This window comes from Amblyomma mixtum, chromosome 1, assembly GCF_055824585.1.
Source record: "Amblyomma mixtum isolate Tamu chromosome 1, ASM5582458v1, whole genome shotgun sequence".
Lineage (NCBI taxonomy): Eukaryota > Metazoa > Arthropoda > Arachnida > Ixodida > Ixodidae > Amblyomma > Amblyomma mixtum.
Genome location: NC_143012.1, coordinates 236,840,994 through 236,868,053, shown reverse-complemented (window position 1 = coordinate 236,868,053; position 27,060 = coordinate 236,840,994). Strand labels below are relative to the sequence as shown.

The 27,060-nt window shown below is 48.0% G+C and overlaps 3 protein-coding genes and 1 long non-coding RNA gene across 15 annotated transcripts in view; 2 read left to right on the top strand and 2 right to left on the bottom strand.

The window, feature by feature from the left end:
- Positions 1-14,814, bottom strand: part of Sbf (SET domain binding factor) — a 154,792-nt gene extending 139,978 nt beyond the window's left edge. For all 3 annotated transcript variants that reach the window (XM_089565128.1, XM_089565132.1, XM_089565138.1), the window contains exon 1: positions 14,674-14,814. In XM_089565128.1, the coding sequence (XP_089421254.1) occupies positions 14,674-14,728 (55 nt within the window). In that variant the 5' untranslated portion in view covers positions 14,729-14,814. The remainder of the gene's footprint in view (positions 1-14,673) is intronic.
- Positions 14,815-15,253: 439 nt separating this feature from the next.
- On the top strand, positions 15,254-16,324 carry LOC149371287 (large ribosomal subunit protein uL18A-like). Its single transcript, XM_089565101.1, has one exon. The coding sequence runs from the start codon at positions 15,383-15,385 to the stop codon at positions 16,277-16,279; it is 897 nt and encodes a 298-aa protein (XP_089421227.1). The 5' UTR covers positions 15,254-15,382; the 3' UTR covers positions 16,280-16,324.
- A 778-nt stretch (positions 16,325-17,102) lies between these two features.
- LOC149371286 (uncharacterized) lies at positions 17,103-27,014 on the top strand. The gene is made up of 3 exons (XR_016286572.1): positions 17,103-21,169; positions 24,095-24,149; positions 25,789-27,014. It is a non-coding gene; the product is annotated as an uncharacterized LOC149371286 (long non-coding RNA).
- Positions 22,684-27,060, bottom strand: part of bon (tripartite motif-containing protein bonus) — a 151,189-nt gene continuing 146,812 nt past the window's right edge. For all 10 annotated transcript variants that reach the window (XM_089565026.1, XM_089565072.1, XM_089565033.1 and 7 more), the window contains one exon: positions 22,684-23,039. In XM_089565026.1, the coding sequence (XP_089421152.1) occupies position 23,039 (1 nt within the window). In that variant the 3' untranslated portion in view covers positions 22,684-23,038. The remainder of the gene's footprint in view (positions 23,040-27,060) is intronic.

Below are 27,060 nucleotides of genomic sequence, written 5' to 3'. Positions count from 1 at the left end.
AACACGCCTGCCCGACGATGACTTCGTGTAGCGAAGAAAAAGATCGCTTAAGAAGTAGGGCGTATACATATATTGACGCTCGTGTCCAGAAGGGCTGCAGCAAGTATAAATGCCATGCCCGCCGGCAGAGTTCCATCTTGTTCCCAATCTCGTACTACGACTTTCTTTGCGCGGGGCGTGTTTCGTTGTACTCGGGTATCTAAGGGCGGCTCAGGAGATACCTCGTGATTCGCGCTGCCAAAGTATACGCGGTCTCGGCACAACCAGCTGCTCCGGGCACGCCACAATGTTATACGAGCAGTTACGCGAACAGCTTCTCGTGTCTACCGTCTTTTGTCATGTACTGCTCCTTAGTTCTAATATATCAGCCCTCGGAGACATGGAGCTTAATTGGCTCAGGGAGATTACCATCTCTGCCCAAGCAGCCATGCATGTCGTTCAGCGCCTTCGACGGCTACCCAAAACAAACAGCGCGTGCAGCAGGAAGACAGAACGGAAATGGTTCGCTGCTCCCCTCCCACGCACACTTCCTTTTTTTTCCCCTTTTGTCCCGTGTTTTCACTGTTTCTTCCTTCCCAAATCGCATGAACCGACCGGCCTGTTACATTCGCGAGCCGTTTACAACAGACGTCTCAAACACGCGGCCAAGTGGCCCCAAATATTTCAACATTTGTGCCAGAAGCACCGTGCAAGATGCTGCATCTTCCCTTTCCATCCATGTCGCATCTCTTCGTCGCTGTCAACACTTCTGACACCTCTTGGTTGCTCACCGTCTGGTGATTCAGCGCCCAGACATACTTTGTGTGCAGATCGAACCGCGGTATAACCTCCTGCCTTCGCACCATCCACGGCTGTGAGTTACCGTTTAGTTTTCCCACACGCCCAAAAGGCGATTAACTGAAGTAGGCCTAATCATTGGCGGTACTGCGCTGTTATCCCCTCTTTCCCTTTTCCTTCCTTCTCTCCGTTCCGGCCGCTGACTCGCGGAAGACCAAAAGTTTGCCAAAGCGGCCCGCCTGGCGGAACTGAGACCCTGCTATACACTTACAGATCAGAGCAAAGCCACTGACAAGCTCCATCATGACCACCTCCACGCGCGAGAACGTCGCACTGGCGTGAGGAGAGGGAAACCCCAAGGATATCCGAGCCCAACGCTTCCTTGCCTAGCCAGCGGTACACCCAGGGGAGGTTTCCAACCCCGAACCAACCAGAGCTCCTGAGGAAATGCGTGGTTCAGCTCCGCCCCGCGGAAAGGAAATTTATAGCAGACGGCACCGGTGCGGTTTCTGAGGCGCCTTTCCAATTAGGGGCCCCAGATGCCCCGCTATATGCGACCGCAGGTCATGGCGCTCGATCGTGGGAAGCCGAGGCTGCCACCGCGCCACCACGAGGGAGGAAGCGGTCACTCAGGAAACAAGAAAGCAACAGTGCACACTTGTTTACCTTCTCTCTCTCTCACTTTCAGAGCATTAGCTCTACTACCTGCGTTACACAAGGTCGCGTTATTCTGAAATCCAAGCCATTGTTTCAAAACGGCGGCCGCAATGGTATTCGTCGCATAACAACAGTGTTGCCATGCGACACTGTCACCATTCCATGGTACCATGCCCCAAGTGCAGCACACACTACTATACCTTCGTTTCCCTATAAATACCCCATTGTGCAAACAGCCGAATTGCTACGCAGATTGTGAACCACGTAATTGGCGTAGAATATTCGGAGTGCTATCAAATGGAACATAAAATTACTAGTCGAATCATAGCGCAGTACAGGCATTGGTGCCGACGACCTTTGGTCTCCAAAAGCATAATTTCTTTGATATTCAGACGTCAATTACGACCAAACTACTTGACGTAGGACATTCGAAGTGGCGTCAAACGATTTGTCTTCTTATGCTGCATACGTTGGCACCAAAACGGATCGTGCAAAACAAACAAAAAAAAACTTGCAGCTAACGCTCGATCATACACTGCCTCAGCGTTTTTTTTTTTGTTTGTTTTAGGTCTCGGTCAACAATCGTGATGGCCTTGCTCGCGTCGCCGAGCCAGACTCTTTAGACAAAGAGCCGCTCAACAAGGATCGTATGGCGCAATAAACCTCGCGTGGTGCCAATTCTGATGAACTCATCGAGAAGACAGAGCAAAGCTTGGTGGTAGATCTTGCCCTTTGGGCTCCTGACAGGTACCTGTTGACTGCAAGCCCTGGCTTGGCATCTAAGATCAACCCTCCCCCCCTCTGCGCCCAGTTTGTAAAGCGGTCCCCACAGAACGCCAGGTGGTCGAAATTATCACAGAGCCCTCCCACTACACGATGCTGCTTTCTCTCTTCCCCCTTTAACTGCCTCCTTCATACTTTCCCTCACGGCGCGGTTAAGGTGTCCGTCTGTCCGTCGAGAAGGGACACAGTTACTGCGTAACTTCCTTTCCTCAAAACCAATTTCCATTTTGACCCCCCCCCCCCCCCCCCCCCTTTCACGAGCCGACTTGGAAACTCCCAACAACAAAATGTGTACCTGAGGCGCTAAATAGGAAGCCTCAACCCTTCCTGTAACGCTTCGCTGCCGACCCACACTGACCTTAACCATTCGAGGCCCCCCCCCCCCCCCCCCCCCCCTCCCCCAGAACGGCTGCCCAAACACCATCCCCCTAATGATTCACTCGGCCCACTTCAGCTCTTCTCAACCACCTCTCTCTCTGCCATCGCTAATGGAGCAGAAGTTGTGACGCAACGCTTTCCACCTGGTCTTGTAAAGGACATGTGCCCCGAGTAATGTCATTCCCACCAGTAATGACCTTCACAATGCGTGTGCTGCACGTACTTACACTGAGATAACGCAACTATACGGTGCACTGGCAATGCACGGAGACAGCCCCGCACAACTAGAAACACGCCACTCTCGTAAGCTCACGGGCAGCGGCTGCTTCGGTGCGCCACGAACGGCCGGGGAACCTTACGCAACAACTGCGAGCCGCGGGTCACGTCGCGACGTCCGACAATGACAACCACGCGGCTGACGAAAAAGCGCCGAGCTTGCGCAAGCAGTGCAACAGCCATCAGTTGTAAAGCTCGTCGCCATAGGCAATCGGCGTTGTCTCGCCCTCAGCAGTACACGTACAGAGTCGGCTTTCTTCACTCTCTCTTTTTTTTTTCGTACGTGGAAAACCCAAGTTTTGACATCGTTCTCATTAATCGCGCCAAAGCACTGCACGCCGTCTGCCCCTTTTCTCCAACCCTTCACAAGTGAATGTCCAAGTCCTAAACCAGAGCTCGGACAGTCACTACATAAACTAGTATAATCCACGACGATTTCGACACTATACCCGCGCCCAGCTCTGCGCGGCTTATCTGAGGTTGAGAAAAAGGTCGTGGGTTCGTTTCCCAGCACCTGAGGTCGCTTTCCAAGGCTGACGAAATGCAAAACAATAGGTCCCTCTTGTTCAAGGTTAATCCCGGGCGGTGGCCAAAATTTAATCCCGGGGCCTTCCACCACGCTGTTCCCAGTACCTCTTGAACTTTCGCTTCACTATACGTTAAAGAAAAACCGCTTACCAAGGGCCCTTCCCATTATATAGACCACTCTTCCTAATTAAGCGCCCATACGTTCGTTACCAGCCATCAGGCACCGACAGTGCACACGCGCTCTTGCGACACAGCCCTACGAGCGAACTCTTTCCTCCCCTTTTTTTGCGTGTGTTTTTGCAACCAGCAACTCTACGCAGTGTTGCCGACGCTGCGGGCGCACATGAAACGACGCGAGCGACTGGAGAACGTATACGTTCGCTTATCTCTCCTCGCTTATCCGAAACACCGCACAGCTGGGCGTATAGGAGTAATGCATGCTACTACGGTGCACACGACGTGGTGCAAGCCACCCGTACGGAGCAACCACTATCGGGGGGTGCGTGCTGCATTGACAGTGAAACACGAAGAAATGCGGGGGCAATGAGATGCGTCCATACGGGCGCTTATCGGAGTTTATGGTTCCACGATGGCGACCCCGACTTTTGTTCGTGCAAAAAGAGTGGGGGGAAAAAAAACACGAAAAGAAAGCAGGGAAAACAGTAACTTTCGGCAAATGGCCGTTTCAGCCCAGCCCAAAGGTTAGCTGTATATAAACGCTATCCTGCAGAAACGTTACCTATTCTCTGTTAAAGGTACCCTGCGACGTAGATAAAGCATGGGGTCTTTATTCTTTGTATGCAGAGTAAGGGACATTGTCAGTCTTGAACGCACAATGAGATCACCGAAATCATGATGTTTGATATTTTAATCTTCGCTAGAAATGCTTGTTTCGAGCCGATGGTGTCGCAACGCGGCGGCCATTTGCGGCAGCGGAAATGAGGTGGCATCCAGATAGGGCGCTGCCTTTCTCATTGGTTGGGCGTCCAGTTTGCATATTGTTCCTTTATACTTGCGAAATGGATCCAAAATATTATGTCTCTGAGTACTGAAAGCTTTTCGGATGCCACAAAAACTGGAAAGAAGCAGGGAAAGCGAACGAAAACTAACAAGGATACAGCTAGGGGCGACACTTTCCATTCCGCTTCAAACATTCGTGGCGGCCAGCGCTGTTCAAAAAACGTTGGCTCAAACCAGAAAGCGCGCGCGTCGAGACCGGCCGTGACCATACCAAGACGGCAGCGAAAAAAATGCCTGTCGACACACCTTGCCCAAAATTGTGAAGAGAAAGGCTGGACAGGAGACGGGAGTCGAGTTTGGGGGGGAGGGGGGCTACTGCCGACAGCCTTCCAGTCCGACTAAAAAAGAAACTTCGGGGGGCTTCCTTTGTTGTTAGTCACCCCTGCCCTGACTACGGCGTCGCGTACACGGGGGGAAGACGCCGTCAAAATGCGCGGCTGTCTACAGCCCCGACAAAGCAACAACTGCATGCACGCTTCCGCTGCGTGTGCGCTAGGCGCGGTTCTGATTGGTAGCGCCCAATCTCGGTACTGGGTGAGTGAAATGGGCGAGTGAAATGTGTTTTCGCCTGAGCTTTTCATTTTGAATTTTCAGAGTGGAATAACTTTCGTTTGCGTGCTCCGATTTCAATAATTCTTTTTGCTCTGGTCCCTGGAAAGCACAGTGAATCTATTTAATGATATTAACCGGTACGGAGGAAATCATCGCAGTGCCCCTTTAAGGATCTTTCAGCGCAACGAAATTGCGCAGCGTTGCTGCGCAATTTCCGTGCTGTAAAAAGCCGCGCACTACACGTCGAACATGCGACGGTGTTACGGAGTGTTCGCAGTTATATAACTACTCGTAACACATAACTACTACCACACATAACTACTCGTAACGACGCTCTACTCCCTTTGTGCGAAATATACGGGCCACCGGTATTACTAGCTGTGGTTCTTTCACCCTGTCACGCATACGGGCATCACATGAGGACACGTATTTATCCTGCTACTTACCCTCACATTTCTCTTACTTAGGTCTCAGAGCATCATTATTGCCAATAAAATTTTTATGAATGAATGAATGAATGAATGAATGAATGAATGAATGAATGAATGAATGAATGAATGAATGAATGAATGAATGAATGAATGAATGAATGACGCCATGCCGCTCGCGACACGCTGCAAGCGGGTGGAGGATTTTTTATAGTAGAATAAATCATCAGTATTGTCATCAGCTTGACTACGCCCACTGCAGGGTAAAGACCTCTCCCGTATCTCTCCAGTTAACCCTGTCCTGTGCCAGCCACGGCCACCTCATACTTGCAAACTTCTTAAATCTCATATCAACCACCCAACCTCTTGCCGCCCCCTGCTACGCTTGCCTTCTCTTCGAATCCCGTCTGTTACCCTTAACGACCATCGGTTATCTTGGCTTCCCATGACATCCTATCATAAACACGCCAGTTCCTCGAACAGCACTGCAATACTAGCCTCATTCATACAGGAGATTGTGACCAAGTACGACACCAGGGTGACCAAATCATGTTGTGGTGAGGGAGTGCGCTGTCGGCTGTGGTCACAGAGATCAGGCCGCACCTCGGGCCTGGTTATGCAACTCCTGCGACACGAGGATTTTTTTTTTCTTCTTTACCCGGTGGAGAATTGCGCGGCACCGGGATTCGAACCTGGTCCTCTTGCACATGAGGCGGATGCTCTACCTCTACGCCATCGCTGCGATTTTTTTCTTGATTGCATGGAAGAACTTCCGTAAAAAGGGGGAAAACTTCAAGGAAACTGGTTCGTGTCTGAAGTTACCGGGCTGCTTAACAGGAGCCCGCCATAGCCCTAACTCAACACTGCATCCCCATCAAAACATCAAAATTCAAGGAGGCACACACATGCATCTAGGCACGGCAGCCAGCTTGGAGGTTCTTCGCGTGCGATCTACCAGCCTTACACCCCTGGAATAATGGACTTCGTCCGTGAGAAATTGCAAGCGTCAGGCGTCCCACAAACAACACGCACAACAGCACAAAGGAGCCGACACCGCACAGCACACGGGTGTCTTGCGTTTCGCCCCTACCTAAATGCGGCCGCCCAGCCCGGGATTCGGCCCCGGGCTGGGCAGCTGAACGCCAATATCCACTGAACCACCGCGGCGGGCCTCTCGCCTCGGAGAGATCTAGAGCGCATGGCACGCAAAACAAACCACACCGCAAAACCTCGCATCAAGCGAACCAGGTGGCCCGTGCACTTTTGAAAAAAGCCGTGCACACTCCCTTCGTCACAGGCGTGTATACATAACCACGCGCGGTACGCTTCGGAACCCCCCCCCCCCCCCCCCCCCCTGTTTTTTTTTGCACCGTCAGCAACCACGCCGTAAACAGCAACCGACCCGGTATATGTATATACACAAGTTCGGCAAACCGCAAAATCGAAAGGCTTCCAAGACAGAGCCCGTTGCGAGCGAACGGACGCCGGTAAATAAACACATGCGCGCCGTCCACGCGCAACCGAGGCGCATTTAGGGCTACCCCCGCAGCACCGCCACCGGGCAAGTTTTTTTTTTTTTTTTTCCGCAATGCGGAGGAAGCGCGCGGCTAAAAATAGCGCGCTTCGCTCGAGACGCACGGTTGTATGCGTACAAGTGATCCCGATATCGCTACCCTGCGCCGCGGGCCCTGGGAACAATTATCCCCGTCACGAGAACAGAGAGACAGAGAAAATAAAAGAGACCCGAGTTCCAAGCCGCACACGACAAGGGGCAGCAAGCGAGCGGCCGAACGAGCACCTGCGCTACGCTGCCGAAGGTAATTGTATACGTGTACCGACGAAACGCGTCCACCTGCAGCTGAGGGACATCAGATCGGCAGCCCGTCTATTCTTTGTTCTCCACGAAGACGATTCGAACGCGTCTCCGCGCAAGAATAAAAAGAGGAGCGACTTTGAGCGATCTGGAACGATTTCGGGTCCGCGGGAGAGTCTAGGTGGGGTGGGTGGGACGTACTTGGAATTCTGTTGAAGCAAAATCGTTCAGTGCTAGAGCATTGCGTGCGTCTTTTCTCCGTAATCCGTAGGTCAATAGCTGGTTTGGCGGAGGCGTAGTAAAATGTAGGCTCCCCGCGGTATATTTATTTGACTATTCGGTTATGGGTTGCATTTTTTTTCATAACATGCCGGTGATGTGTAATTTAGTTAATTACTCCAAACTTATCTCCTAATCTACTCTGCTAATTTCCTTCTCACCTACCAAGCCACACTCCTACCTCGCTCTCCCGCAAGAACTATATCTATATAGGCCTCTTGCCTACACTTTCACAAAAGAAAAGTGACCTCATCCTGGCTGACGGTTAGCGGATTAGCAGTGCGTTTTGGATGCGGGGGACGCCGGTTCGATTCCAGAGTGGCGCTCCAATTTTTCTTCCAAACCGACAACTCAGCTTTTTTTCTTTTTATTTATTTACTTTTCTCCCCTCAAAACTCGGAGCTTGTACCACCGTCAATTAAGAATTCCCCCAAAGGTGCTTACGAGCCTACACCGTGAGCCAACGCATCCCGGCAACAAACAGAAGTGAGAGAGAGGCTGCGCGTGTCGTCTCTCGGGGGGCCAGTGATGAAGTGCGAAAAGAATAATAAGGCGCGGAATCGGAATAGAATCGTTATGTCACCCCGGCCCCCGGAACCTGTCCTCCGCCTCGCATTGGGCAACCTAACAGGTTCGTCATCACCGCTGCTTCTGGAGGAAGGCCAAGCATACGTGGACAAAACAGAGAGAGAGAGAGAGGTTTTCGGACGTCCTCCCTCGGCGCCCGCTTCCCCCGTACGGAGAGACTGCATCTGAGGCGCAACACATACGGAATGTCCGGTGTGTTTTCTCCACAAGACCGACGCGATCGAGATAAGGGGCCGTTCATGACGGAATGAGAGAGGCGCAATTACGAGCGCTATTTGCCATCTCTCCCACACACCTGCAAAGGGAAAGTCAGCTGAATCATCGCCGTTATTCTGCACGCTCATACGAAGAGGATACAATCACTACAGCCCAGCGGTGAGCGCAGTGCTAAAGCCCCATAAGCAGTGCGGGACGAGGCATGGTGTAAAAACGGCTCACATAAACGCAGGGCGACACATACATCAACCCGCCGCGGTGGCTCAGTGGTAAGGCGCTCGTCTACCGAGCCGGAGTACCCGGGTTCGAACACGACCGCGGCGGCCGCGTTTCGATGGAGGCGAAACGCAAGAGGCGCCCGTGTGCTGTGCGATGTCAGTGCACGTTAAAGAACCCCAGGTGGTCGAAATTATTCCGGAGATCTCCACTACGGCACCTCATTCTCTCTTTCTTCTTTCACTCCTACCTTCCTCCCTTCCCTTACGGCGAGGTTCAGGTGTCCGCCGAGATATGTGAGACAGATACTGCGCCATTTCCTTTCCTCAAAAACTAATTTACCAATTTACACATACATCAAATGTTACGCAATTCAATGCAATGTAAAGCAATGCATGCCATATGTGCAGCCTGCGGACGCCCGCCGTTCCCGTACTTGCGCACTATGCGAACTGCTCGAGGCTACGGATGTAGAGATTCAACATGCAAACCAGCGCAGGACTGCAACCATGAGAAAAGTGACGATGAACAGTCGCCAGCCCTTGCCAGCAACTGCACTGCGCTGGTCGAATGCACAACATCATTATACGCGAAACAAAGGCCCGCAGGGAAAAAAGAAACAGAAACGAAAGAAAGCAAGGAAAACGACACTGCTTAATTTCTAGCTATATAAATTCCGAACTACTTCTAGCTGCTTCAGGAGATTTCATCATTTCCTTCTCGCTCGAACCACGAGAGGTTACGAAGGGCAGTAGTAAACGCAATACCTTCCACGCAAGGTAAAGCTGCGGTTAATTACACGAATAGAAGGAGAGAGAGAGAGAGGATACCCTTTTATTGAAAAGTTGGTTGGTTGGTTTATGGGGTTTAACGTCCCAAAGCAACTAAGGCTATGAGAGACGCCGTAGTGGAGGGCTCCGGAAATTTCGACCACCTGGGGTTCTTTAACGTGCACTGACATCGCACAGTACACGGGCCTCTAGAATTTCTCCTCCAAAGAAATTCAACCGCCGCGGCCGGGATCGAACCCGCGTCTTTCGGGTCAGCAGCCGAGCACCATTGAAAAGTACAGTTTTTTGGCAGGCATGCAAAATTCGCGGACATGCCACTTCTGCGTGGGGAAGAAAACTGGGAATAGAAAGGTGGAATGAGAGAGGCGCAGAAAAGTAAGGAAGTAAAAGAAGGGGAAAACAACGAATAATAAAAAGAATAAAGAACAAATGGAAACTGAATTTGGGCTGAGGTGCACCAACGAGTAATGCTACAAGGCGTCAAATGGTGAAGTGAATAACTGGTACGCAGAAACTACACCTTGAACTCCTCCAACCACCGCTGCCCGAGCGCAAAGGTAATGCATGCCACGCGCAAGCGGAACTCCCCAACCACATGCTGAAAACGCATCGACTGCAGAAAATACGTCAACAGCAATCACGAAACGATCAACAGTGGAATAAACTAACATTTGCTAGAGAGCACAGCATTTAGGCGGTGCTGTCTATTCCAGAATCTATAGCACAGGTCAACATTCTGGCTTCTTGCCGAGAAAGCCAACGCGAGCTGGGCAGGGCACATTAAACTTGCTGTTATTAATTTTTCTCCCTCCCATTGCTCACGATTTCCTTCTTGAACCCCCCCCCCCCCCCTCCAATCGTTCTCCAGGCGACGTGGGAGTTGAATTCGGCGGAAATTTTCGTCATACTTCGCAAAGCTTCGTTTACGGCAGCCCCTTTAGCACTACGAAATGTCCGCCACAAACGAACAAATGTTTGGCGGTTCCCGAAAAGAAACGAGACTCGACTTAGATTCGATAACGACGATGAGGACAGGCCTACCAAGATGCTTCCCGACGACAATCGGAAAAGAAATTTCACGGCTGCACACGGTTATTAGGCTTGCTGCTTTATCACCCGTCTCTATTTATTTGGTTACATTTCTCCCACGCCTGAATGCGCAGTGTGTGCGTACTTAACCGCAAGCGCGAATCATCAACTTTGATTACAGCCAATATGGCCGCGCTGTCTGAAGACGAAAACAGGTAGTTGAGTCGGCGCAAAAAAAAAAAAAAATCACATCAAGGAGACAAATTACGAGACTGCTGAAAATAATCCGCGTGCCGTTTGGCAGAAAGAACGGTCGCTCGCTGGACACCGCCTAGGTCAGCTCGTAAAGCCACACATGGGAAACCTTCGGTGCGAGATATGCAAACTAGTTCACAAGAAATGCTCTTCTGCCATCGTATGGCTGCAGTCAGTTAGAATGCATACTGCCTCAGAAACAGAAGCGTGGCACGTGCTACTTGCAGTTAGAAGCGATTATCGAACCAGTTATTCAACATTTTCTTTTCTTCTTCTATTCAAGCTGACGCCGACCAGAACAAGACCTCGTTCACTCGCTGCATGTCGCGATGAGGGTACGAAATTACGGGCCCATTTTTGAGCCCCTTCACTCTTCACATTTTCTTAATTTGACGGAGGCCTGCTACATATGCAAGCAGGACACACAAGTCTCAAGCGGCGAAGGCGCTTTTGATAACGAATGGACGCCAAAGCGTTACCTTAGCGTGACGATGTGGTCCGTACAAACATATGCGACTTACCGCATTTGGCCTCACCAGCAGCACGTCTACCATCTCTTTTCCCAAATTGCAGGATACTCAGTACGGAACGCATTCTTCCTCCCGTTACGAACCGGAACTTCCATCCAATTTATTTCAGTCAATCTCCTAAACAATACGTCGTTTATTTTCCTAGATTCAAAGGAGTAGGTATAAAAATACCGACTGCATAAAGACGGATTCGAACCCGCGACCTCTCACAATCCAAAAGTGATCCTTCACAAAGCCAAGAATGCGCATCTGCTAAAGAATTAGTCAAACGTTGGGCTAACTCTCGCCGAACCAATGTGGCGGCATGTTTTCTTTTTACTGCAAAGCACGTCTGCTGCTTATCGGTTTACCGTATTTTCCGGTATACAAGACGCGGCTTTTTTTTTTCAAAAATCTTGCTGGTGCGTCCTATATGCGACTTTTTATGTTTTTTTTTTGCGAGTTCAGAAATTACTCAGGTCCATGTTCAAGCTTTTTTCACCGAAAAAACATCACTACCAATAACGCGGTTTTAACACGGTGAATACTTCAATACGGGGACCACCGAGAGCAACTTTATTATTAAACGGTGGGGATGACGACTTCCGGAATCATAAACCCGCGACCGTTTCGCCGGCCCCAAGCAAAAGTAATGTGAAATGCCAAAAGATGGCGACAATCGCGTTTCTCGCCATTGTCAAGACAAGCCGGCGTTTCTTTCAGTCACCCTTTGCAACTTTGTTTGCTCCGTGTACGTAGTACGTACAGGCGCGGCCATAAGTAAACGGAGCACGCTATTGCGTTCGTAGTGGAATCACGCTTTCTCCATTGGTAATGAAGAAGCGTTGTTTGTCTACAAGGAAGCCCACCAACCACCGCTGCCAGCATGCGCGTACCACTGCTGGAAATCTCAATTAGGTGACGCGTGAAAAATATTCGAAGACAGTTGCGTGCTCCGTTTACTTTTGTCCGCGCCTGCACATAGTGCGAAGAAAATGTTTGAGCTGGGTCGCCTCCAGAAATGGGCGTGCTTTTTGATAGCACATCTTAAGATCAAGACTTCGAAGGTTTTAAGTTAATATAAAATGTTCTTATGGACATAAGGAGAGTTCCTTCGTTCTTTTTTTGCTAAAACGTGGGCGGGTATGGCGTGAGTGTTGCCTTTTTCGATCACTTAGCGGTGCTTAAGAACTTCTCACAGGTAAGGTGCATTTTGCAATGGTCGCACAAGCATGTTTAATTAAGCCTCACTAGCCTAACTGGGTAAATTGGGATGCGTCTTATACACGGGTGCGTCTTATATACTAACTTTTTCAATGACAGCCTGCATATATGGGGGGTGCGTCTTATACACCGGAAAATACGGTAGTTTGTCCAATCGCGTCGACAGCGCAAGGACCTACTCTGTCTTGCCGCCCACACTACAGTAATTACCCGCGGATCGAACTGCGTGTGACTCACCAGTCCTCAATCAATTAGTTGCGCATGCCTTTCATTACATTCATTTCCAACTCTTTTGTGTTGAAATCACACCCAGCATTTACTGATATATGTATTCTGTATTTCCCCCCTCTAATTAGCGGCGATACACGCGTTTTCTTTTCAATCGTTCTCAATACAGAAGTGACGAAAAGGCCACAGCTACGTGCTTAGTAGAACAAAACGATTCAATTCAAACCTCGCCCATTAATTAAAGCATGTAACTGTACGTTTGTGAAACAGCTACACATTCCGAAGGCACTGTCTCAGCTTTCGGTGCTCTCATCGATGTTCTAAATCGACACAGTGGTTTCACACATCCCGACACGGTGTATTACGCTCACAATTCACAACACTTTACCAAGGCCCTCTGCAACTGACGATGCTCCAAGCAACGTGTCAGTCACGGTCAACAACGCTAGCGACTGATGCGACGGCTATTTCTTGTTTCCGTTTTTTCTTTGACGGCAGAAGTTACAGTACGTGCATAAAGGCAGGTTTCCACATTCAAGGATAAACGGAATTTTCCACGGTTTATCGGTAAACGCAGCAGCCATCCAAACCCTGGGTTATCTTCTTCAAGCAGGCGCATGACTTCAAGTCAACGAGCCAGAACTCTGGCCGATATATGCATCGACAGGAGCCGCTATCTTAAGGAAAAAGAAAACAGCGACAAGGGTCGAAAGTTTAACCCGTTCCCGGCGAGACAAACAGCTGGTAGCCAGTTGACGGAAGGCCTCTGCAGCGTCGCCGCTCGAAAGAAGCCGTCGTCACTGAGGCTTCGCGGTGTCCCGGCACACAAAACACATGTCGATGGGAAAGACGTTACGGCTTCCCGGCACTCGACCGAAAGAACCCTTCCATCAACACGAGTCGGCTGACCTAAAACAATGCTAGCGAGTGAAAAAAAAAAGTCGAGCGGTGGCAGATCCGGGACAGCTACTGGGGGGCCAACCGACGAAGCATCGGAGGGGTGATGACGCGCGGCGAGCTGGTTCTCAACGAGCAAAAAAATCATATATAAAAGCACACACAGACACACACACACACAAAAAAAAAACACGGCCCGCGAACCACGCATGAACAGGAAAGTAAGACAAAGACAGGTCTGCCGGAGGTCTGCCCAACGACCGACCGCGGTGCAGCCAGACCTCTCGTCCGACTCGGGAGGAAAAAAAAATCACGCATGACCAGCTGGCTCGCACAATGGGCTAAATATGCAAAGGCCACTCGGCAAGATCACCACTTGCTCTGGTATTACGTGCGCACGCGAGTTTCAGGAGCGTGGATCGGCGCTCGAATTTGTTCTTTTTCCGACGTCTTCTCTCCACGCGTCCGCCCGGATCGTCGCCGCGATAGACCGCACCTCCCGCTGAAGGTCGGTCGGAGAAGCGATATACCGGATGATTCTTTTTCGCCCCCGGACATTTCGCCGGCCAAGTACCGGTAGCGGAGAGGCGCCGCGACGGCGCCGGGTTCACGTCGAAAGCACGACCTGTGTGGGCTCGCGACTGTGGTACAAAACGTCCGTCCTACGTCGCACAGTCCACCTGTGCGCGATGATGAGGGAGCGAAGCAGCGAGAGAGGTGTGGCGACTACCGCCGAGTCGGTCACACTCTCCGGCTGCAGATGCGGCCCGGAATAGATTTCTTAGCGTACACACGCGGAATGACGCTGTCCAGAACATTCACCGCTGACACGCCCTTCGGTCTGGACGCTGTGTTTGCGCGCGGCGTGCCGCAATCTCGCCTCTGTTTGGGGGGCAAGCCCACCAAGCGCGGTCTGGTCCGAACCAGCAGAGTCCCGCAACAGCCGTTAGCAAACCCCGCAGGCAACGCGAAAGCTAGCGCACACACGAAACTTAACGTAAGCCCGAAAGTCCGCCTCTTTTGAGGCGAAACGAAGAGAAAACCAACTACCCAGGCTGTGCCGAGAGCGGCGCTACGAAGCGAAAGTGCCCCGAGCCTACAGTGGCGAGCTGCGGGCCTGCTCGTTTGGCTCTGTGAGCAAAGCAGGCCGAACTCAATCCCTCGGCACCGCACGTCGCGGACGCAGTTAGCACAACGCCACACAGAGTGAGTGAGAAACGAGTACTCACGCTCCTTTTCATGATCGAATCCGACTACCACAAAATAGTCCGCCAGCCGGGACATCCTACGTTCAGGTGGAATCCGAAATCCATCGAGGTGACAATGACAACCAACACACGGTCTCCATGTTCTCCACCGAGATCACTGGAGAAAAACTAGAGCGCATGCGCCGCGACCGCGTGCCGGAAGTTGTGAAATGCGTTCAGCTCTGCCCGTTTCCTGTTTCGGGTTTCTGCACCTCACTGATTTTTTCTCATAAATAAAATAACATTAATTGCCTAGTATATTTAATATTGAACAAACATTGATGGTTGAAAATGAGTAGTTGTTTGAGAAATAAACAATAAATACAACACAGTTTGCAACTAACATATTCAACAAGAGATGGCGCGCAAAAACTTGTTATATTGTGAGCAATAATAAATTATTATATACTTCATTAATAACAATAAAATAATATAATCAAAACATAGTAGATTTTGAAATATTTAACTTATACATTTTTGTCACAAAAATAACAGTTTAGCAGCGCCCCTATGCATGTTTCTTTTGGAACTCGCACAATACCCGTCCTACTGCTAGCACAAAAGTTCTTTTGGGTATTCGATGTGAGGGAGGCAGGTCGGAAAAGCCACGTGTTCCGATACGAAGAGCTGATTACCCTATTCGCCAGGTGAGACCACAAGTAATCCTTGTGGCACATTTTTCCCAATTACCATGGGGTTCGTCAAAGTTGTCAAAAACAAGGCCTACTTCAAGAGGTTTCAAGTTAAGTTCAAGCGAAGGCGAGAGGGTAAGACCGACTATTATGCCCGCCGCAGACTAGTTGTACAGGACAAGAACAAGTACAACTCGCCCAAGTACCGCATGATCGTGCGCATCACGAACCGCGACATCATCTGCCAGATTGCATACGCTCGCATCGAGGGAGACGTGATCGTGTGCGCCGCCTACGCTCACGAGTTGCCGCGCTATGGTGTCAAGCTAGGCCTAACCAACTACCCTGCTGCCTACTGCACCGGCCTGCTGCTAGCTCGGCGCATGCTGCAGAAGTTCAAGCTCGACCAGGTCTACAAAGGCTGCGAGGAGGCCACGGGCGAGGACTACTGTGTCGAAAGCGAGGACGGGCAGCCTGGCGCCTTCCGCTGCTACCTGGACGTGGGCCTGGCCCGCACCACAACCGGCGCACGCATCTTCGGCTGCCTGAAGGGGGCCGTCGACGGCGGCATGGACATCCCGCACAGCAACAAGCGCTTCCCGGGATACGACAGCGAGACCAAGGAGTTCAACGCTGACGTGCACCGCCGCCACATCTACGGCCTGCACGTGGCCGAGTACATGAGGGTGCTGCTTGACGAGGACGAGGAGGCCTACAAGAAGCAGTTCTCCCGCTACAACAAGCTCGGCGTGACCGCCGACGAGATCGAAGAGATCTACAAGAAGGCACACGCCGCCATCCGCGCCGACCCGTCGGCCAAGCCCAAGGCCCCGCGTCCAGACATCGTCAAGAAGAGGTGGAACCGCGCCAAGATGACTCTGTCCGAGCGTCGCAACAGGGTCGCCCAGAAGAAGGCTTCCTACCTCAAGAAGCTCGAGGCTGGCGATGCTGAGTGAGCAGAATAAAGCGGCACTGTCTGTCTGCCACCGTGGTACGCACGATCTGTTGTCATTTGTCTTTTTTTCACCACCAGGTTCACCGCGTTTGTCAGTTGCATGAATTGTTGCATTGCGCAGATGTTGCTTGCGTTTAGATTCATGGTTTATGGGGTTTTAACGTCCCAAAGCGACTCGGGCTATGAGGGACGCCGTAGTGGACTGCGGAAAACCGCCACGGCCGGGATCGAACGCGCGTCTTTCTGGTCAGCAGCCTAGTGCCATGACCACTGTGCAGTTGTCACCGCGGTGGCCCGCTTGAGTGTAGATGCGCGATGCTGTATTGCAAGTGCTGCATGCATAGGAATGCGGGCCCTACTTTTGTTGTATCCCGGCCGCGGTGGTCGAATTTCGATGGAGGCAAAGGCGCGTGTACTGTGCGATCTCGGTGCACGTTAAAGAACCCCAGGTGGTCGGAATTTACGGAGCCTGAGTCGCTTTGGGACGTCAAACACCTTAAGCCAAACTAAACGAAACCTTATTCACGTATGCAAGAAAGATTGAGCTGCTTCCTTAGGCCCTTAATTGCAAGTCGCTCAGAAAAACTGCTTCTAAACCAAACCGTTTTACTATTCTTTTTGGTAAGGCAGGCAACAGTATGCAGCTAGGTTGTGCTTCCATAAATCATTTCAAGAGCTAAATCAAGTAATCCATTGAGCAGTTCTTGTTTTGATAGAATGTGGCACAACTTTCACCTTTACTGCTACAATGCGAGGCTTCTTATTGGTGGTGCTTGATTAAGTGCACTGCACTGCTTGGAGAGGAAGCTCATTTGTTACAGATTTCCTGTACCACTGCAATGCAAAGAGTAATTTTTTATGCTAGTCACAGTTGTAGTAGAAGGCTTGGTGACCCTGTTGATTTATCGCTCTTGTGTTAACAGCACCTAACTTCAGAAATGCTAGAGATGTTAAAGGGACACCGAGGACAAATTAAAGTTGACCTCTATTGATAGGAGGCCACAATTTGAGCACAAGAAGACCACTCTAGCTGAAAACGGGACATTTATAAACTAGTAAAGACTGAAAAATGAAATACAGGTGTTGCCATAATGGGCCGATTTGTCAACAGATTTTGAGCCATTTGTCAATACAGAGCCTACACTACACCACTGTTTGCATCAAAACAGTGGTAACCAGTCCTTTCCGGCAAGACGAGTCTGAACCAACTGGCGGGAAGATTTTAAAATAATTTTCTCACCAATACATCTTTTGCTGCCTCGCACAAGTATCAAAATAGTCTGAGAGAGCCACAGAATCAATTTTTACTGAGAACAATAATTGGACGGCATTGCCCCCAGTGTACCTTTAAAAGATGCTCAGAGCAGTACAGTCTTAATTGCACGTATTTCGTTTCCAAAGAAGCGACAACAGCATTGACCCTACACAATAGCAAGTCTGGACCTCTGGCTGAAGCTTCTTCAGACTCTGTTCATCTTGCACTATGAGTCTGTAGGCCTATTCACGGCACACAAATTCCTCCGCCAAGTCTGTTTTACACAAAGGTGTGTAATTTGAACGTGAATCTAGGGCTTACCTGGGAACTGCAAGTCATATTAGCTGTTCCGCTGGATGTTCTTAAACAACCTGTCCGAGCACCTAGTAGAATGCTGTAAAAATGCTGCGAGCTACATTCTTGTGTTCTAGCCTACCACGTTTATTAGGCTGTCCACGCTGGTGCCTGATTCAACCCTTTTAAAAGGATGACACCAAGGAGGGGACGCATCTCATACACGAGGATATTATGGCTTGATGGTCGAGTTGGGGATGCATTTTAAGGGAAACAGCGTGGAACACATGGATAATAGGAGAGAATCTATCAGTGTTCGTCCTGTTTCCACTGTTGTCCATGTCTTCCATGCTTTTCTCTTCAAAAAGAGGATCTTTTACAACTGCAGCATCTTCCTAACTTCAAGTAACAAGTGAACTGAAAGGCCATTTTCTGTAGTCTTCACATATATTCTAGAGTTAAGACAAGTGCCTCGAGCTTTTGGCTCCTTGCTCCAACAGCATCAGTGTGCTCTTCGGAAAAGGTAGCACTGATGCTTACAATATCGTTGAGAGCCTGATAAAAAATTGGAAGACGCTTAAGGAGTGGAACGCGACAGTGTGTTGCAGCGCTGCCAGGTAGTCCATGGAACGCTATTGCCTGTTCAGCGCGACGCCTTGCCCATTGGAAACAGCTTTGAACGCAGCACATTTTTGACGAGAGGAAATGGCTGAGCAATTCTCTCGCATCTCGATATACACTGGAACCCCGCCCCGCCGTAAGGAAGGGGAGGTAGGTGGAAGTGAATGGAGAGAGAGAGAGACAGCGGTGCCGTTTTGAAGGAAATGCAAATTGGATTTGAGGAAAGGAAGTTGCAGTAACTGTCTCGCACATCTCGGTGGACACCAGCAGCCCCGATTATAGGTCGCCATTTCGAATTCCTGCGGCAAGCTCTCTAACTTTACTAGTAGGTTTGTGCTGCTCGAAACACTGAATTGTATTACATCATCTGGAACATTCTGTGGTTAGATCAGTTAAAACCTTGTAGACTAATCGAAGGTACTACCCGAAAGACTTTTATTTATTAATGCTTCTGGGATTTCTCGCTCATGGCCAGCCGCTGGGCCCTTAACGGGGCCCTTAACGCTAAAAACCACCACAGGAGGGCACGCTGTGGACAGCCTCTTTTGTTTTGAGACCCAGTAAGTGAGTGATGGAGAGCATTGCACATAACGCTGTAGCTTCTGGCAGCTCTTCGCGAGAGCTGTGATGCTGTAAAACAGTACCCTGCACTGAGGCGGCTAATGCTTATGCTCATGAGTTCGGCCATATTCAAGGCTTCGTAGCCATAGTTAGGAAAAAAAAGATTTCGCATGTAAAGTTAAGTTCATACTAATGACAAAAAAAGCTTTCCTAGCATCGAGTCGGCTGCCTGCAGTTAGGTGCTCGGCCATGCCCACTGCCATTCTTGGAGCAAACGAAGCCTTGTGGATATATTTCCATTTTGTCAACGGTACAGTGCCTAAACTTCTAGTTTCGCCTCCTTGCCTGTACCCATGCCCTTTAAACAGTGATTTTCGTTCCAATGCGTCTCAGAGTGCAACCTGAAGGAATTGCACCCTGGGGGGAGTAAAACCATAAAAAGACAAAAAAAAATTGATTACAAGTAAGGTGTTTAACAGCAACTTTGACTCAAAAGCATATTGGAAAGCAACCTTAAAGGTAACGCACCCCAAAAAGAAAATTATGATTTGCATGGGTTAAACCCTTGACGGTCAATTTTTTCAGAAATTGCCGATATGGTCATTTGGTACCCGTGCAGCCATCTGTCAGCAAATCAAAAGAAGATGCTTTGGACGAGCCCTTCTAGCCTTGAACCAGACAACAGAGCGCCAGAAAACTGTATCACATGCCATCAATTGCGACACCTCAGTCATAGAGACGGAGAAGTATTTATCGTCCCGCCTACTTCTAGGATCACTTCACATCCAAACTACACCACATGCTTTGAACCGAATGCGGGGTAATATTCCCGAGATTTACGCATGCTCATTACGCCACCTGCACCGTACATAAGTCACCACCTTCGTCCATCCGCTGCCATTGCAAGAACAAGGTACCTGTACGGGCCCCAAAATGTCGACTGTTTTTCTTTTCTGCTATTAAAACATACAAGCTGGACTTGAGAGCCAGAAATGACAGTCGGCTTATGACGAGCCTGACTCTCCCATGTTTGCTAGGGAGTTAATTCTTGCCTGCTGAAAAAAAATGACCAAAGGTTCATTTTAATGAAGGGGATTCGAACTGCTGTCTTGCGTCTTAGAAAAAAAAAAAACACTACTCAAATACACTACAAACTGACGGGAATCAACACGTTCAACTGTGCTCACGTTCGTTCTCACAAAAAATTTTATTATATGCTAGGTGGCATACCGGAGAATGTTTATTGGTGTTTTTCGGCTAAAACCGGATATACAAAATACACAGAAAATAACAAGCATACGCTGAATTTGTTTTATAAAATTTGGTTTAAACCGTGAAAGATAAGCATCTTTCACCATAGTCTGCTGGCTGCTAAATACAAGATACAAGAGAGATTTAAATGTGTATAGACACCTAACTTTTGGGTGCATGTTTTCTTTTTTGTAATGAGGTGTAAGGCATTATTATGCACGGATTACCATGTGATATCCTCATATGACCGCTAAATAATTTCATAGAAATTCTTTCTCGTGCTGTTTCGGTTTCAACAGCTGAATGATAGCTGCGACATCAAAGATTGGTTATAGGCCATGTGACACATGAAAAACTGCAATATAATGATGGTTCTGCATAAGTTATTACGGCTCTTGAGTAAGGCTGGCTTCAGAGGTAGTAGGCGAATGCCACACGATTCATGCATAGTAGTGTTTTCCTCATCATGACGGAGAAGAAAACGTGCCACCTAAGTTAGGTGTGTATACTTCTTGAAGTAAGTGTAGAAGCCAGCAGCACAGTGAGACAGTGCGATCATTAGATTAAGTAGTGTGGGTGTACGTTGTCAGGAATTGCTCCACTACTTCAAAGGCCAGGTACAGACCTAGAATCTCTGCTACCTCGTCAAGATTAGTCTGTGTTGCATGATCTGCGCACCAACTGTCATCACCTTAGCAGAACCATTATGTTAAGTTTTGCATGGCATGTAAGGACTTTCCTTTCCCTCCTCTGCTTCCTCCTCTCGTTTTGATGCAGAGGGTCAAAAATGCATCAGAAATGCATTAAAAATGGCGTCCTACGCAAGCCTAGGGAGGCGCAGGATGGTGACACCCAGCGTGGAGGAGACTAAAAGGTGGAAGGGCGACTGCGGGGCGGCATTCTTCAAAGGTCGGCATTACTACTTCACGAAGTTTGAGGGGCTTTAGCCCAACTCTGAGGCCATGACTCAAACGCACCTTCAGCCTCTCTCATTTAGCGAGATGTTGAACTAGTTCATGCACTGTCATTGTCACTAGCAAAAGGTAACTTTCTTATAGATATAACATGACAGTCGTGAAGTTATTATGCTGACTTCATGTTGTATACACTAGTAGTGATCACTGTTGCACCTTTTTGCAGCTATGGCTATAACTCAACAAGTTATAGCTCCATACCACAGCGTTTCCACTAGCAGTTAGCTGCTTCACACGATTAACCGTTTTGGTTGATTCGGTTTATGGGGGTTTGATGTCCCAAAGCGACTCGGGCTATGAGGGACGCCGCAGTGAAGGGCTGCGGAAATTTCAACCCCTTGAGGTTCTTTAACGTGCAGACATCGCACAGTGCACGAGCCTCTAGAACTACGCCTTCATCGAAATAGACCGCCGTAACCGGAACTGAACCTGCGTCTTTTGGGCCAGCAGCAGGGTGCCACCCAGTCACCGCAGCGGCGATTAACAAATACTCACTACTTGTGCAACTATTTGTGAAATATTTGGTTTCTGATTTCGTTTTATCACTATACATACTTGATTCAGTAGTAGATCTACACTATTCGTATTCGACCTGGTTTTGAATAAGTAAAATTCATACAGCCTCCTACTAATACGTATTACTATGTCCAGGGACATGGCCAGAAACTAGGTGGGGGAGAGAGAACTTAAAAGTCTGCTCACCCCACCTTGCTAGCCTAATACCCGTGCCACACGTGCACAAGAAATGGCAGTAAATGCTTAAGGCCTTAAGTTTGTTAATGCCATTATTTTCGGAGTTGGTGCTACACGTCCACTTTAAATGCCATTATCGAAAGTGACGATAACGCTTGCAAGGTAGTCAAAAGTTTCATCGTAATATAAACATTCCTAATGAGCAGAATATATCGGGAATGATGTTCAAATGTAATGTAAAAACAATTTTCCAGAAAATACGGCTGTTCCTGCTTTACAAGTCGAAAAAGTAGCCATAAACTCGCATGTCAGCACATAAGTCGAGAGCACCAGTCAATAAGGCTGGTTAAAATGGCGCTCTTTGCATCGAAAATGCGGTTTAGGTGCCTCATCTGGCTGAAAGTTAAGAATTAACCATTTTATAGTGGGCTAGGCAGTTGTAACTGACAAAGCTGCATGCTTTTCTGCGTGTGGAATGGGAACGAGAGTACACATTGCACGGGCGAATGAGTTGTGGCGAACTCAGTAGGTCGCGAATGGCAGTAAGGCTAATGCCATTAAATTTATGCGTGTGGCACCGCACGAATGTCATTAAAACTTAAGGCAGTAAGCACTTAATGGCATTAAATCTGTTCGTGTGGCACGGGTATAAGACTAACCTACCTCTTGCACCAGAAGCATCTCAATACTGGCAATTCTGCCGACATAGCCACCACACTAGACCAGAAACGCATCAAGTCACACAAAACACCAGAGTGTTTAACAGGAATTTTTTTTCTCTTTATGTCAGTCTTAACCCTGAAAAGAAATGCAGACGTCGCACCAGACACAAACATACACATAGATAGGGGGGAGGGGAGGGGGGGGGGAGGAACAACTTGATACATGCACATAGGGGCTGGCATACAGTCTTTTCAGAGAATGGGCTGCTCTGTGGTACGAGAAGAACAATAAATAGAACAGTCTTGTCCACAGAAGGCGGGTGGGGTCTCGCGTGGGTCAAGGAAGAAATTGCCACCTCTCGATGCAGACAGAGCGGTGCGGGGGCTTTGGAAAGCTTGCATGGAAGCCTCACAGTATTCATTTCTACGTCTTCGGCTTCAGTATGTCATCTGCAACAGATACAAAGCAGACACAAAGAAAATAAGAATGCAAGGAAAAACCACAGTGGCCAAATACTCGTACACAGCACATCATTTCACAGCACACTTATATTTGGTGCAAATAGTCATGTGGGTATATAGTAAGTAAATGAATGGAAATGCCAGCAGCCACTGCTGACTTCTCCATTTGCTCCCTCAGTGAAGTTTGCAGAGAACTAACAGACCATAAGCCCTATTTTACTTCATGCTAATGCTGTCGCACTTGGCATGATCTTCACTAAAACTGAAATTGTTTCTACCACTTTGAAGCTGCAACGACCTTTGCTCCTCTCCCAACCGCAATATAAATTGATTGCACCAGGTCCGCCATGCGCATACTGCATTCAGTAACATCATTTCCTTGCAAATCAACTAGAAGCTCACGGCAGATGGGCAAAGGTTAGAGCAAGAGCCATCAGAACGAGGCATTTTGCTGCCAGCGTGCCCGTCTTTGTGTGGGGTGCTACCACAACATGCACTTCATACACTTCCTAATACCAGTACGTATTAAAATTCCTGTTTTGATAGTCCTGTGTATCCAAAGTTTATTTCAGATTCATTCTGATAGACCATGATTATTTTGGCATTACTTTTGGAATTAGCACAAATGCCCATGCATGCTGTTGGTGAGCACAAAAATTATTTACGCACACAAGTTGTGCAATCACCGAGGTATATGACAGCATTCAGCAACAACTGCATTGTTATCTCTTCAATAGGGGTGTGCAAAAAACATTCAAAAGTTTTGAATAGCAAATAAAATATTCTCATATTCAATTTGCTGAATGAATCTGATAATCCATGTTCAAAATTATTCAAAATGAATTGGGTATGCTGTGAAGTTTCTGAATACTTTTCGAATAATTGGTGCGAAGTTCAAGAAAGACACACCACAGTTCTCCTTATTATTATTTCAAAAACAGTCCACTCTGAAGGCAGACAGCACGTTTTTGCGATCGGATGACGCCGGACTTGGTGGCACCGACCGGATACCAATGCTCAAACACTTCGTTTTTGTCGTACAGGTTGTTCTGTGGCCGTCCAGCCTCATCACCAGCACGGACGCGCATGTGCCGAAGTGTACGTCCGTGGAACTATTTCTTAATTATATCGAAAAAATTGACTTTTCTGTTTAATTCTCTCCTAATCTTTTTGTGTTTGGGTCAGAGAACATCTCTGTATTTTTGAATTTTTGTTTTTACTCTGTTTGATCAATGATGCATTGTAAACACTCCTGCATGGGCCCGAAAAGGGCCTGCAGTATGTTCAAATAAATAAATAAATAGAGTGTTCAGCACCATGATGCAATGCAGTCGCATGGCAGCGCTCGTGCTGCTCATACACACATCCTCCAACTTTGCATGACACGGCAGGGCTCGTTAGGCTTAGCAAAGCTTGCCCTGACATTCAAACTCAGAGGACTTGCTCATACATAGCTCTCGCCCCTCTCGTCTACTAAGATGTGGCTCTAGTTAATTCACTTTTGTTGTGAGTATAGCACAGAGTAATTTTCCTGTACCTATAACACGACGGCTGTAAAGTTAAAATTCACAGGGACACCTAATCACTCTGGGGGTGTGCGAATATTGGAATTTTCAAATAATAACTGAATACGAGTACGAAGAAAAAATGCCTCTGAATGTCGAATTAAATATCGCATATCTGTTTAGTATGAAAAAAAAAAATATGACCAGCCAAAGATAAACAGGGTAACGTCATTTTTTTCCCAAATAGTTTAACCCATTTGCTTCCAAATACGGCGACTCGCCACCCTAGCTTTACAATATTTGCTTTAAATATGGATCCAAGTGGCGCCTGATGCTAGGCTGCTAATTAAAGTTTTCATGCCTGACGACACTAGCTGCTCACTAGTCTCGCAAATATATTGCAGGAAAAAAATTCTTTTAACACCACTTCTTTTGAACACAACCATGGCATCACCAGATGACTGAAGTCTCAGGGGTGCTGAAATTAATGCGCTGCTTTTTGGAACTGAGGGGGGATGCAGACTGCAAATACCCTAAACTTTTAGATGACAATGAATGCAGCGAGCGTGGTTAGGTCTGCAAGGTAGGGATTATTACTCGGACTCTGAGCCTGGCATTTCAGATGTAGCTTGAACCCCAGGTTGGAATTCTAAAAGTGTGCACAAGGAAATATTTGTTAATGTGATGTGTTCAGTTGTTTACATCAGCTATATATACTCTAGCAAAAGTGACTAAAAAAGAATGTTCCATCGAGGGAAAATTTTGTCACATCGAAAAGACTGGTAAAGGCTCTGCATTCGACCACTGCCGAACATTAGGAAATTCTCGAATATCAATTGCACGAATACGAATATGAACCAAATAACAAACATACTCAATCTGTATTTGAAATTTCAGATATTTGCACGCCTCTACTAACTACATTATGCACTGGCAATGCAAAAGCATTGCTGTTGATCAAAACGTATAGTTGCCATTTCCGGTTCGGTTGACATCTCTTCCGGTCCGGGGAATTACGTGATGGGCTGGCGCCACTTTTTCCCCCTGATGGGACGTCTAATGTTGTCACATTAATATACTGGCTAGTTTTTCAGTACCCCCTAATGGAGATCAGTGTTGCATGTTTTGACAGCTACAGCTATAACTAAATCGATTATAGCTCTTTGCAAAAAGGGCTTCCTGGGTATCGCTGTAACGCTCCTTTGACTGTCATGTGCACTTCACATTAGCAGGATGGAAGCGGCAGCGAAGCCTGCTTGCGACAGTCCAGACAGGAGGCGTTTCAACAACTCCCTCAAAAGATGCAACGGTCTATAGAGCCATATCACAGCACCACCATTAGCACTTCACCATTTCACACAATTAATTGTTTTGTCAAAATAAGATTTTGTTTCTAGCTACACCATCTGTATTTGATTCAGCCATGAAAAAGTACTATTTGTACACCCCTACTCTAAGACTCTTGTGGATGTTTCTATGCAGTTGCAGCAAGTAAGTGAAATAGCCTTGAAGTGGAAGCTCGACTCCTTAAGATCGCATTAATCAGCCAAATTCTTGCTGTCTATAACAAGCCCTCGTCCTTGTCTTACCCTTAACCGAATATTCAGCCTAACAAAAGTGCCACGTACATGGCACATTAGCGCTTTGAGCTCGTCAGAGCTGTAACCATCAGATATACTTACTTTTCACATGATGATGTGATGATTTTCCTGAAATTTATGGAAATTTGCTGCATGATTTCCTGCTAACACTTGCATACAATTTTATGCAAGTCCTTCATGCATCCATGATATTGTACATAAATTGTGTTCGTATGTGTTGTCAAATCCATGCAGTGCCGCTATTTGTTTGCTGTTTTTTCCTCTGTGTCAATATATTACGGTTTTTTTCAAGTACGGTGTAATAATTGTTTGCAGTCCAATGTATTTAATATTGTTTACTTTTGTTCTTTCCACTTTGTACCATCTTTTGTCTGCTAAATATTGTAACCCCTCCCCTCACACAATGTTCCAAGTGTGGAACCTGTGAGGTATTTGTATAAATAAATAAATAGATGGCTTGCATCTGACATCACGGGTGCCACGATGGCGTGCCACCCACAGTGCAGGCCAGAGCGGGCGATTAGATGGATTCGACAAATGTGCAGATTTCTGCCATGCACATCCTGGTTTGTCAGCATGGTGACCACTGTGACGTCAGTGAAGCCATCTGCTGGTGCTTTGCCACACCCTCCACAACAACGTCAATCAACTCATGTGGTGCTGTGTCCTTAGACTGTAGGGCAACGCAGTGTAGTGTTATGAACATTCTCGGACTGTTATCTACGTGTGCCATGGCAAGTATGTTTTCCAAAGAGCTCTTCAAATTTTTTTTTCAAACTGCTTAATAAATTGAAATCTTTTTTCTTGGCACTACGCGTTAACAAGGGTAATCACGTCTTGTTTGCCAGGCTAAAATATTGCTCACACAATTAGCTGAGGTAAAAACTTATGCTACTGCGTGCT

What these genes read in the sequence shown, in the direction of transcription:
- LOC149371287 (XM_089565101.1), top strand. Translation starts at nt 15,383, where the DNA reads ATGGGGTTCGTCAAAGTTGTCAAAAACAAGGCCTACTTCAAGAGGTTT.